Here is a 13715-nt window from a genome sequence, read left to right as displayed (position 1 = left end):
GGAGAATTACGTCATTTTAAGGCTCAAAATAGTCAAAAGTCATACGTCCACGTCAGTAATCCGGCAGGAGAAAACAGCTATAAACTCACAGCCGTTAGATCAATCAATAAGCTGAGAACCCCAGCCGTCCGATCAACTCTACGACTTAATATAATCGAATTCTGATGATTGATTTGATGATGATGAAAACCACTTTCCCAATTGTTTTTTAAAATCCCTTCCGAACATTAGATTTACTACTTCCTACAACCACACAAAACTCTCTCTCTCTCACTCTCCGCTTCACATGGCGTTCGATCAGCATTCATCGGAATCTCAGAGTCAGTCATTTACACTCCCGCCTTATCCTCAGGTAAAGTAAATAAATCCATAATAATACATTGATAGGATAGTCAGATTTTTTTTTTCAAATTAGTTTTTGGTTTTTTGAGAATTGCGATTTTTAGATGATAATGGAAGCGATCGAAGCACTGAATGATAAGAACGGTAGCAACAAAACGACGATTGCTAAACAAATCGAGTCAACTCAGCAAACCTTGCCGCCGTCACACACGACGCTACTCAGCTACCATCTCAACCAGATGAAGAAGACTGGTCAGCTTCTCATGGTCAAAAACAATTATATGAAACCAGATCCACATGCTCCTCCCAAGCGCGGTCGTGGACGTCCTCCCAAACAGAAAACTCAGGCGGAAACCGCCGCCGCTGCTGCTGTTGCTGCCACGGTCTCTGCAGATCCGCCTAGATCTCGTGGCCGTCCACCGAAGCAGAGAGATCCGTCGGAAACTTCGATTGAGCCGCCGAAGGAGACCGGATCTGGAAGACCACGTGGACGACCACCCAAGAGACCACGAACAGATTCGGATAAGGTTGCTGCTCCGGAGCCGGCAGCTCAGGCAACCGGTGAGCGTAGCGGACGTGGGAGACCTCCGAAGGTTAAGCCGACGGCGGTTGCGCCGGTTGGGTGTTGAATTATGCAACTCTAAACAAATCAAAATTTGGAATCTCTTAAGAGAGAGTGGTACTTTTAGCTTTTAAGTAGATGTTTAGTATAATTCGTATTTGATTGTCAGATGTGTTGTTGATGCTGCTTAGTCCTTGGGAGGAGATTAAGACTTAACATTAGGGACGAGTGTGTATCATTATTGTATTTTTTAATTAGCATGTGTTATGTTGAACTTTAGTTCTCTCTCTCTTTGGAACAACCACGTCTTTGAAACATTGTTTCTAAACTGGATTCAATTATAAAACAGTGAACGTGAAATTAGAGACTGTAAATTGAGTGTAGAAGCTTTTTAGTCCATGGCTGGGTTGATCAGATACTTCTTATTTGTATACCAAATCTAGTAGTTGGTTTCTATTCATTTGGCACAGTTCCATTCATTGCAACGGAACAAACACAGAGTGTGAAAATGTACATTGGCATCCCCGTGAACAAAACGGACAAAACCTTGTTTTCGTAAAGATTTTAGTGGGCCACAAACAGACAAATTTTAGGGGTCAAACTCATGTCATAGTCACTATGTTCTAATCATCCTCTCACGGGTTTCGTTTCCTGAGATATTGATTTCATCAATTATAATAAAAAGAAATCAATGCTGATATGATGGCCAAATTCATCCCAATCATATCCACTAATACTCATCAAAACCCAATTAATATGGTTTACTTCTAATGTAACCAATGTTATATTCATCATAACCAATCTATCATTATATCCATCACTCCTATAACACGCGGATGTAAACACAAGCAACAGATACTAATACAAATCAAACATAGGTTACTGTATAATTTGATTGATGAGAAACACACAAACTCGGAGTTCCAACTCGGTTTCCAAAGCCTCGAATACACAGAAAAACACTAAGCACACTCAACACACCATATATATATATATATATATATACAAGTATATTTTTTTATATAATTAGCTTAGGCTCCATCATTGGCGTAGGTGTTAACCAGAGCAAGCGCATTACTCGTGAACCTCTTAACGTCGCCGACTCTCTCGCAAATCGCCGTCTTTGTCTCTCCGTCTTCCATCTCCTCCGTGATCCCATCAGTACACGTCTCCTCGTCCGTCAACGCCGCGCTCATCCACGTCTGCACGTTACTCATCTGAAACCTAAACGCCGGTGCTCCGGGACGACGGTGGTTCATCTCCCGGAGCTGTCTCAGGGACCCGCGCATCTGATCCATGGCGTCTCCCACGTTCGAAACGCAGTCGTGGACGGCGGCAGAGGATGCAGCGGGAGCAGAGCGACGTGAGAGTTTGGAGAGGTAACTCGCCGCGTATTTTGCGCGGGAAAGGGAAACTCCGATGGCGAGCTTAGCTAGTCTCGCCGGATTATCTTGGACCGTGGAGGCGTAGCCAGCTAGAGACGTATAACAAACGTCAGGATAAAGCGTTGCGTTGCAGCTCGTACGGATGAAATCTAGGTCGTCAATTGTTGGTTCTGCGGGAGGGAAACGAACGGCTGAGATTGTCCGGGAAATGAAGAGTAAGGCGGCGACAAAGTGGAGAAACGTCGTCGTGCAAAGCTGCCTTCCCATTTTGAAGTTTTTAAAAGTTTTATAACTCTGTTTTACTTTCTTGTGAGATTTGGAGGGTTTATGTAGGCACATTGAGTAATGGAGATTTTGACATGTTTGCCCATTCATGCTCATTAATAATCACATTATCACCCCACTAATCATTTTGTCGGGTGTATTTTTTTATCTATGGTTGGTGTGAAAAGGAAGGCTTGGTAGATTCACTCTTAGCCGTACCTTAAAAGGAACTGCATTCGTTATGCTTATCACTTTCAGACTTAAAATTATACTTATTTTCAAATAAAACCATAAGCTAGATACCAGTGGCAGCCAAGAAAAAATCATAACATATCAAATATTATATAACTTTTAGTAAAACTAGGTATATATGGCCGTATATATATGAGTCGTCGCAACTCGCAAGTGAGCTTTTTGGGTGGACATACAGTAACTAGTTCCAATCTAGACCACGAATGAATCGTACGGTGAACACTATGGTGGGACTCTCATGGAGTATGTGGAGATTCGTCTACTCTCATTAATTCTGCCCAATAAAAAATAAGTTATCCGAGAAGAAAAAATATCCGCACGCGTAATTATCAAAACATTCTATGGGATTAATTTCTCAAAAATGCTCCAACTCATTTACTAATGATAATGATGTCTTCGTTCTTTTAATGGACACCTTTTTAGATTTTCCTCAGTTGAGTGTTGAATCTGTTTGATTAAGAATCAATAGACATATATAGGACATGATGATTTATATGTACTTATATGAATTATATGGGATTATATACGGGAATATAGCGTTATCTAATGCTAAATTTAGATATATGTGAAAGAAAATAAAAAATGACGGCATGACCGTTTTAGTAAACGACCCACACCATGTTTCTTAAGAAGAAAAGTCCACTTAAAATACCACTTGTTCAGAAGTGAGTGTGCATACTACTAATACCATATGTAGTGGGGAGGTAGCCGACTAAAGATTATAGGGATTATTATATAGGATTTGATGAGTAACGTTTAAATCATTCCCATTCATGTTAATACATACTAGATGCTTGGTTAATAATAAAAACAAAACAATCTCATACATATTTTATAATGATTTGTCGATATCAAATATACGATTTAAGCCTTCATTTCTTAATTAAAAAGACTCTGTATTAGAACTAGAACTTTGCACTGCAAAAACTAATATTTATATCAAAATACAATGATTTTTTTTTGTGTAATCCAAAACTTATTGATTGGTTACCAAAAAAAGCAAATTTGGTAAAAGTATTTCTGTGGTTGTGTACTTTTTTGTTTTTTGGGATCGACGCTTGTTGGTTACTACATCAGCAAAAACTCAGGTTTAAGATCATTCTCAAGGAATCATAACTACATTGAAACCCAAAAAAACTCATACTACTAGTAGACCTGTGACTTTACGGCCCATCAACACCAACACTTGGTTTATGCCTTTATGGAGCAAAGAGGCTTTCTATCTCATCTCGATCCCAATTTAAGTGCCTCTTGAGCAATTAAGCGCTTTTATCACTCTTCTCTTGATAAGTCGTATGCTTTTTATTCCAAATTTTAGTAAATACTACTCGTATTTAGTTTTTACCCATTTTAATAAGAAGCATCTCATCAGTCACAATGAAGTTCAAAACTGTGCTTAGATCATCTCTTGTATTATGCTTTATGAATTACAATCCTTGCAAGTCATGATTTAATTACTCTATTGAGCCATATTTGCTTCAGAGTGTGTTAATATTTAATAACGTGAGTTTAACCTGGAACATACACCAAAATGCATAGATTTGAGTCATTGTTGTCTATACTATGGTTGGGCCTTTAAACTCATAGCAGTGGCAGCCAGATCCAAGATTGATTTGATATTCTCATCTATGAATTTGGTTATTGCAATATATAATAATCGTACATCTCCAGCCTTGCACTATTAAAGAAGATCAAACCAAAAAAAAAAAAGCAAAAATATTATCAAATAAATAAAGGGAATCTTACATTTATATGGCGGATCTTACTGATTTCTAATATTGTCGTCATTCTTCGTTTTGGCGTTATATATTAGTAATGTATAGCATAAGAAAAATGAAACTATCACTATGCAATTGAACTGTTTATTAGTTCGATGATTATAATATCTACGTATCGATTAATATTTGAAAATGGAACCTGTGTGTACAACTACTTCACCAAATTGTCCCAGTCAACACGCTGTTATTTGATATAAAAACAAAGTGAGCTACCAGATATACCATATGGTCCATGTTTTAATAATGACACAGACAAAAGAAGGCCTATAAGATTAATGATGATACATACATCCAATTAAATCTCTGATCGAAACACCTCCCCACTTTCTTCATTTTCGTATGGATTTATTTTTTCCTTTTTTTTGGTGTATGTACGCACATAAACTAATTCATCTACTTCAACTTCATAATGCGTTTAATGTTCACATGACACACTTTTTTTTTCTTCCTTTATGAGCGCGTATTCATAAAGGGGTTGCATAGATCTCCTCATAGTTAAAAAAAAATCATCACAGCAAATACTTGATCCATATATAGTATCTCACATATATATTGATTGTAGTTTGTTATGTAGTTTTAGATTGCAAATCTTTTAATTTACGACCAAATTTGATTATCTTCTAAAAAATATAACAAAAATAACCGATTAATAAATGTTTATTTGTTGCAGGTTGTATAACATTTTGGTGTCCTTGCGTTACATTTGGCCAGGTCGCAGAGATTGTGTGGACCAAGGTTCCACTTGTAAGTCTCCCAATTATAACAATTGTTAATCGAAAAGGAAAAAAAATCGGTTTAGTGTAAATATCTAATCGATAGTTAATTTTAGCATTTGGTACGACCGGTGTGTTTTACACGCTCCTACTGATGATCACGGGATGTGGATGCATCTACTCATGTTTTTATCGAACAAAAATGAGAAAACATTATAATCTTAAGGGTAGCGAATGTGGGGATTGTCTAAAACATTGCTTCTGTGAGCTTTGTGCCTTAAGCCAAGTTTATCGCGAGCTCAACAACCGCGGTTTTGATGTCGCCCTCGGTATTACTATTTTGATGTCGCCCTCGGTAATACTTTAATTAGAGCTTCATTATTATATAATTGGCTTGGTTAAATAAAAGAAACTTTGTTCGTCGAGATGTTCTAATATAAAATCTAACTTATTAGGGTGGCGGCAAAACGTTAAACGTCAAAACGGCAGCGTTGCAATGGGTGCTCCGGTTGTGGATGATATTACAAGAGAACCGTCACTTGCATACGTGCCATTAGACATTTAGACTTCTTCTATAAGATTTGGTCGTCACTATAATTAAAGATGAAATTAATACCGTCTACTTGAACTATTTCTTGTTTACTTTTAATCTATATTTTTAATTAAGTTTCTTAGTTAAAATGATTAATTAGTTAATTACACTTTTTTAGCAAATTGCAGTAGTTATACTTTATATCTGTCTGGACTGACTTGTTTAAACGCAAACTTTCAGTAGTCCCCTCCCACACCGTACATGGATTTGATGGAAAGATTTATAAATATTTTAATGTCCTTATATATAAAAGCATCATTCAATTCGTTTATGTTAATCTCTCTCATTCCCTTTATATTCCTCCATGGAAGCTCATGCCAATCTTCATGTTGAAGGAAAATGGTCCACAGGCTTCTGTGATTGCTTCTCTGACTGCACAAACTGTAATCACTCTTTCACATTTTTTTATATATAGATTTTGTAAGTGTAAAAAGGTGAAAACGAGTAATTTTAGCTGGTTGTTATAGATCTACTGTTGATGCTTTATCAAATTTTCATTATCAGACTTTACATATAGAAATTCTAACAAAAGTCGTTTATATATGCCAAACCTTTTATCTAGATAAAAATTTATTATATACCTTATAACAAAAATGAATGGACAGGTTGTATTACGTGCTGGTGTCCATGTATTACACTTGGCCAAATCGCTGAGATTGTAGATCGAGGATCCACCAGTAAGTTACTTACCAAGTTATATAATACATGATTTTATGAGAAAAGCTTTGTCAAATTTAACAAGGCAGGAAAATATAATGAATGATAAATAACTGCCACGAGGTTTTATAATTTTCAGCGTGTGGTGTGGCTGGAGCATTATACGTGTTGATAAATGTATTCACGGGTTGTGGTGGATGTATTACTCGTGTTTATATCGTCAAAGGATGAGAGCTCAATACAACATTAGTGGTAACAATTGTGTTGATTGCCTTAAACATTGTAGCTGTTGCTGGTTCTGCTGGTGCTGCTGTGAGCTCTGTGCTTTGACCCAACTATACCGCGAGCTCAAGCACCGCGGTTACAATATGAATCTTGGTATATTTGTATATATATATATTTTATACGGCTCTTTTATTTTCATTCCATTTTCTTTGTTTATTAATAATAATCGTAAGTCGTAACACATTAACATTCGTTTTTTATGTGGTACTTTTAGGTTGGGCGGGGAATGTGGAGAGGCAACAGAACCAGGAAGGTGTGACGGCGGCTGCTCCAGTCGTCCATGACGGCATGACCCGCTAGGATTTATTTCTGAATGTAATTCACTTGTCATATATATATATATATCTATTAAAACGAGCTTGATCATATCTTTGGACGTGAGTAATTCCTTCCATGTATAATCCGAATGTATCAAAACTATTTAAATATAACAAAAAAAAGTTACACAAAAACAATTAATAATATATGTAATGGTCTTGTTTTTCTTTTTTCTCCTCTAAATTTTTTTTTATCATGGAATGATTCCTCGTTGTTCAGAAAATGATTCATCATCATTGTGGTGACTTTGTTAGAAGTTAAATAGTTTGATTTATCGGTGGAAGTTCTTATATAAATTAAACATATATATTAATATTTTTCATTGTAAAGTTAGAATTAGTCGAAATAAAAAATAGGTTTAAAATGAGGCAAAACTTTTTTTAGGACAAACAAAATAATTTGAATATATTAACTATCTGTACACGTTTAGTATTCAAATAATGCATAAACAACGTACAGTAGTATGTTTTTTTTTTGTTTCCTATTTATTACTAATATACAAAAATTAGAACACTAATTAATTTGCAAAATGATTTGGTGTGGGGGGACCTGGAAATAATGATTAAAATCAAAATCATATTAGAAGTGTTTGAAAACAATATCGGTCAAAGGGGGGAATAGCCACTTGCGTGCAATTATACATCTTCTATATGATTTCATCATTGTTGTAATTAAATATAGAATTGATACGGTCGACTTGAGCTATTTTTCTTTATTTTCATCTATTTTAAATTATTTTTCTTACTTATAAGTTCTCATAATTACACCATTTTTGCAAATTTATGTATCAATTAGAGTCAGGTGTGTTAAATTTTTGCTTAACATACGTGTGGATTTTTATTTCGTAACGATTATCAAGTGGCTATTTCATGGAGAGATTTGTAAAGGTTTTGGAAAAAAAGCTTTAGAAAAAAAAAAACATCAGGTTGATGATTATCACTCTGAATACTTCAACCTATTGGGAATTTTTCTTTGAAAAAAAATCTTGTTGACTGCTTAGATGAAAGACTTTATTTTAAAAATGTAAAACAGTGATCGGATTAGAAGAATTCAGAGTAATAAATCTAAAAACGAAACTTTTCTATTAGTGTAAATTGTTTATTAGTTTTTATAAAATATTTTAAATAACAAATAATGACTAGTTAGCTTAGAAGTAGCGCTTAGTGTAATAATTATCATTGTAAACTTTTGAGTCATTTCTAATGCTAAGTCTAAAAAATAACTTCATTTTTTTTGTGAGAACTAGGGGAAACAGTTTTATATATGTGTAGTTTGTTTCGCATACCTCATCCCTCACATTATCCACTAAAAAATTGAAATATATATTCCTTAATTATTAAAAAAACTAGAAAGGCTTGGTAAAAGTCAAGGAAATAGTAAAGTAAACGGTGATGGCTACTTTGTAGATAAAACAAGTTGAGACGAGTTAAAAAAATAATGTAACCAAAATGACGTCCTTATAAAATACACAAGCATCCTTCTTCCTTTTTTACAAAACCTTAAAACACATTTTCTCTATTAAAAGTTAGTCTCTCTCTCACTCAAACTCTCTCTCTCCCTCCATGGAAGCTCAACACCTTCATGCCAAGCCTCATGCTGAAGGGGAATGGTCCTCAGGCTTCTGTGACTGCTCCTCCGACTGCCCCAACTGTAATTAATCTTTTCATCCTTTTTTTTCACACATTTACTTGTATTTGTCTACGTAAAAGCTGAAACAAGTAAAAAAGAAAAAAAAAAACCCTCTACTAATATATATCTCGCAAAAATGAATGGACAGTTTGTATGGCGTTCTGGTGTCCATGTATTACATTCGGCCAAGTAGCTGACATTGTAGATCAAGGATCCACTTGTAAGTTACTTACTCATAACACACGGTATATATTATGAGAAAGCTTTGTCAAATTTTAACAGATAAAGATAAGTAATTGGGGGTTTATAAATTAGCGTGTGGTACGGCTGGAGCACTATACGCGTTGATAACCGCAATAACCGGTTGTGGATGTATCTACTCGTGTTTCTATCGTAAAAAGATGAGAGCTCAATACAATATTAGAGGTGATGATTGTGGAGATTGCCTTAAACATTTCTTCTGCGAGCCCTGTGCTTTGACCCAACAATACCGTGAACTCAAGCACCGTGGTTTCGATATGAGTCTTGGTATTTATTTCATCTTTTTTTATACACATACGGCTTATTCTCTTTTTCTTTTTTTGTCCCATTAGGTTTCTTTATTGCAATCGCAAAAACATTGACATTCGTTTTAAAAAAAAATGTGCTATTTTAGGATGGGCCGGTAACGTGGAGAGACAGAACCAAGGAGGTGTGGCGATGGGTGCTCCGGTCTTCCAAGGCGGCATGAACCGTTGAAGTTTTATTTCTTTCATGTTATTCATGATGTTCTAAAATAAACGATGTTTGATATTAATCCTCTATTTGTGTTGTCTGATATGCTTGTTGTGAAAGTTTGAACATGAGTATTTTATTCAATGTATATCCCCCAATAAATCAAAAGTGTTATAATATAACGAGAAAGTGATACCCAATGATCCAAACAATAGTAAGTAGTAAGTAGTAACCTAGTATGCGCTTCAATCATATCGGACAAATATTTAGCTTACGCGGCTTATGCTTATCTTTACACAGACGATTAACTACATTATAAAACATCACAAAAGAAAACCCGATAACACTTCAAAAAGAAAAAGGAACGAGAAAGAAATCCACCTTTTTTGTATTTATGTGAATATATTATGTATGTATCTAAATATTTTTGTTTTTGTCGTGAATATATATATATATATACATTAATACATGTATGTATGTACTTTTATTTTGTCTTTTTATTCGACTTTCAACGAACATTCATCGGAAGACTAGTCTTAAGTCTTAACTCAAACCAAAGGGGAAAAAAAAACGAGATCAAGATAGCAACAGCTTCACTTCCACGAAACTCGGCAAAACACGCAATATATATATATATGACTTTGCTGGACCGTAACTTCCCTGAAACTACATATTTAGAGAACATCATGTTCGTTTTAATACACTTTCGTTGATACTTTCGAATTTGCATATCATACACCTTCAATTTTCAATAATGTTAAGTACGAAAGTTTATATTATACACATATTTAGTACTATATATTATAATAATTTAATCCTTAGAACACACAATTAGTGGTAGGGTTAATTAACTAAAAATATGCGGTCAAGGATTGACACTTATATCTGGTCAACTGGCGGTGCCACTATACCTCTAATGATTTGATTTACTCTACTTCGGCCTACCTACGTATCGTCTTGTTAATTGGTAGATACGAGGTTAGAGATACCGTTATCTATTTCCCACTGTAAGAAAATTGTAATTTTTTATAAGCAATAATGTTAACTTTAATTATGCATTTTCGTAATATTAGTAAGGGATATTGTGTTTGCATTTCAACCAAGATTCTAGTCATGGTAAAAGAGATACCTTCGTGATATTATTATCTCTCTTTATTTTCACCTATTTAAAATTATTTTCTTACTTATAAGTTCTAATAATTACACCATTTTTGCAAAACTTATAGTTATGTATTATTTAGAGTTAGGTATGTTAGATGTTTGCTTAACGTGTGGATTTTTATTTTGTAGCGATTATCAAGTGGCTATTTCATGGAGAGATTTGTAAACGTTTTGAAAAAGAAAAAAAAGCTTTAGAAACAAAAAAAAATTCATCAGGTTTATCACCCTGAATACTTCAACCTATTGGATTTTGTTTTTTCTTTTAAAACTTGTTGACTGCTTAGATGAAGGACTTTATTTAGAAAATGTAAAATAGTGATTGGATTAGAAGAATTCAGAGTAATAAAACTAAAAAACGAAAATTTTCTATTAGTGTAAATTGTTTTAACGAATAATGATAGCTCTTAGAGTAATATATCATTGTGTAATTTGTGAGTCATTGTAATGCCAAGTCTAACTTTTTTTTGTTTTTTGTGAGAAATAGGGAAAACAGTTTTATATATGTGTAGTTTTGTTTCGCATACCTCATCCCTCACATTATCCACTAAAAATTGAAATATATTCCTTATTAAAAATAATCTAGAAAGGGTTGGTAAACGTCAAGGAAATAGTAAAGTAAACGGTGATGGCTACTTTGAAGATAAAACTAGGTTGAGGTTCTGACGAGTTAAATAAATAATGGAACCGAACCAATGACGTCCTTATAAATACAAAAGCATCCTTCTTCCTTTTTTTACAAAACCTTAAAACACATTTTCTCTATTAATTAAAAGTTAGTCCCTCTCTCACTCAATCTCTCTCTCTCTTTCTCTCTCCCTCCATGGAAGCTCAACATCTTCATGCCAAGCCTCATGCTGAAGGAGAATGGTCCACAGGCTTCTGTGATTGCTTCTCCGACTGCTCCAACTGTAATCACTCTTTTCACACATTTGCTTGTATTTGTCTACGTTAAAGCAGCTAAAACAAGTAAACGAACCTAAATTAATATATATCTTACAAAAATGAATGGACAGGTTGTATTACGTGCTGGTGTCCATGTATTACATTTGGCCAAGTCGCTGAGATTGTAGATCGAGGATCCACCAGTAAGTTACTTACCAAATTATAATACATGATTTTATGAGAAAAAGCTTTGTCAAATTTAACATATAAAGATAAATAATTGGGGGTTTATAAATTGATTTTCAGCGTGTGGTACGGCTGGAGCACTATACGCGTTGATAACCGCAATAATCGGTTGTGGATGTATCTACTCGTGTTTCTATCGTAAAAAGATGAGAGCTCAGTACAATATTGGAGGTGATGATTGTGGAGATTGCCTTAAACATTTCTGCTGTGAGCTCTGTGCTTTGACTCAACAATACCGTGAACTCAAGCACCGTGGTTACGATATGAGTCTTGGTATTTATTTCTTCCCTTTTATATATACGGCTTATTCTTTTCGATTTTTTTCTTTTTCGATTTGGTTTCTTTATTGCAATCGCCAAAAACATTGACATTCGTTAAAAAAAATGTGATATTTTAGGATGGGCCGGTAACGAGGAGAGACAGAACCAAGGAGGTGTGGCGATGGGTGCTCCGGTCTTCCAAGGCGGCATGAACCGTTAAAGTTTTATTTCTTTAATGTTATTCATGTACTAAAAAATTAAATGATGTTTGATATCAATCCTCTGTTTGTGTTGTCTGATATATGCTTGTTTGTGAAAGTTTGACCATGAGTATTTTATTCAATGTATATCCCCCAATCAATCAAAAGTGTTATAGCACAAGAAAGTGATACCCAATGATCCAAGCAATAGTAAGTAGTAACCTAGTAGGGCTTCAATCATATCGGACAAATATTTAACTGACGAGGCTTTTGCTTATATCTTTACACAGACGATTAACTACATTTTAAAGCATCACAAAAGAAAACCCGAAAACACTTCAAAATTAAACCACCAGTTTTTGTATTTATCTGAATATATTATGTATGTATCTAAATATTTTGTTTTTGTCGTTAATATATATATATATATATATACATATATGTACTTTTATTTTGTCTTATTATTCGTCATTCAACGAACATTCATCAGAAGACTAGTCTTAATTCAAACCGAAGGAAAAATAAAACGAGATCAAGATAGTAACAGCTCCACTTTCCACGAAACTCGGCAAAACACGCAATATATGACTTTGCTGGACCGTAACTTCCCTGAAACTACATATTTAGAGAACATCATGTTCGTTTTAATATACTTTCGTTCATACTTTCGAATTTGCATATTATACACCTTCAATTTTCAATAATGTTAAGTTCGAAAGTTTATATATTATACACATATTAAGTACTATATATTATAATAATCTAATCCTTAGAACACACAATTAGTGGTAGGGATAATTAACTAAAAATATTCGGTCAAGGATTGACACTTATATCTGGTCAACTGGCGGTGCCACTATACCTCTAATGATTTGATTCAGTCTACTTTGGCCTACGTACGTATCGTCTTGGTAGATACGAGGCTAGAGAACCAGACAACCAGTAATAGTCGAAGACCTTGAGACTGAATCCAAAAGCAAGTATTGTGGTGCTCACTTTAAAACTCGGGCTTATCGATTTGGGCTCGAAGGTATAATTATGTGCTTCGATTAGGCTTTTGCATCATTGGTTACTTGATATCTCCCTTTCCTAATTATCAGTTCGGGTCTGGCTTAGTGGCTTGAATAAAAAGGTACCTAAATATCTTCTTTCTTTTAATTTTTTTATAGAAGTTGAATATAATCCGATGTTGTAGTTACGTACATCCGATGTAAATGAGCGAGCGATATCATGGATGAGTGTAAACATCTTACTTTGTACCATCATAGACTACTTGATTTAACCGACCACTCAAAATACTTTAGTATTGATATCTCTAATCTATTGGTATCAACGATATAGTAAAACTTTGAAATAGATAATTAAAAAGTTCCCTACGTCTTGAAGTACGTACTTGATCATTCACACTTTCACAGAGACTGGACAAAACGTGGATCGCGTTTTTTTCTTAGCGGTTGACATTTTTTTCTTTGTAC

General features: G+C 34.5%; 3 protein-coding genes and 2 pseudogenes across 5 annotated transcripts; 4 read left to right on the top strand and 1 right to left on the bottom strand.

Annotated features, from left to right (window-relative positions):
- Nucleotides 1-124: 124 nt before the first annotated feature.
- LOC104773681 (HMG-Y-related protein A) lies at nt 125-1183 on the top strand. The gene is made up of 2 exons (XM_010498328.2): nt 125-352; nt 447-1183. The coding sequence occupies exons 1-2, from the start codon at nt 287-289 to the stop codon at nt 969-971; spliced, it is 591 nt and encodes a 196-aa protein (XP_010496630.1). The 5' UTR covers nt 125-286; the 3' UTR covers nt 972-1183.
- Nucleotides 1184-1766: 583 nt separating this feature from the next.
- Nucleotides 1767-2716, bottom strand: LOC104773673 (21 kDa protein pseudogene; annotated as a pseudogene). Its single transcript, XR_015589201.1, has one exon. The product of XR_015589201.1 is annotated as a 21 kDa protein pseudogene (transcript).
- Nucleotides 2717-6063: 3347 nt separating this feature from the next.
- LOC104773664 (protein PLANT CADMIUM RESISTANCE 2-like) lies at nt 6064-7316 on the top strand (annotated as a pseudogene). Its single transcript, XR_015586757.1, has 4 exons — nt 6064-6271; nt 6494-6565; nt 6685-6923; nt 7045-7316. The product of XR_015586757.1 is annotated as a protein PLANT CADMIUM RESISTANCE 2-like (transcript).
- A 1127-nt stretch (nt 7317-8443) lies between these two features.
- LOC104773657 (protein PLANT CADMIUM RESISTANCE 2) lies at nt 8444-9691 on the top strand. Its single transcript, XM_010498304.3, has 4 exons — nt 8444-8798; nt 8926-8997; nt 9093-9305; nt 9433-9691. Exons 1-4 carry the CDS (start codon nt 8711-8713, stop codon nt 9513-9515), a joined length of 456 nt encoding a protein of 151 aa, XP_010496606.1. The 5' UTR covers nt 8444-8710; the 3' UTR covers nt 9516-9691.
- A 1630-nt stretch (nt 9692-11321) lies between these two features.
- Nucleotides 11322-12425, top strand: LOC104773648 (protein PLANT CADMIUM RESISTANCE 2). Its single transcript, XM_010498297.3, has 4 exons — nt 11322-11560; nt 11666-11737; nt 11841-12053; nt 12178-12425. The coding sequence occupies exons 1-4, from the start codon at nt 11473-11475 to the stop codon at nt 12258-12260; spliced, it is 456 nt and encodes a 151-aa protein (XP_010496599.1). The 5' UTR covers nt 11322-11472; the 3' UTR covers nt 12261-12425.
- The last annotated feature ends 1290 nt before the right edge of the window (nt 12426-13715 follow it).

The sequence above is a fragment of the Camelina sativa genome, chromosome 3 (genome assembly GCF_030686135.1).
Source record: "Camelina sativa cultivar CO46 ecotype springtype chromosome 3, ASM3068613v1".
NCBI classification, from domain to species: domain Eukaryota; kingdom Viridiplantae; phylum Streptophyta; class Magnoliopsida; order Brassicales; family Brassicaceae; genus Camelina; species Camelina sativa.
This window is presented reverse-complemented; position numbering and strand designations above follow the sequence as displayed.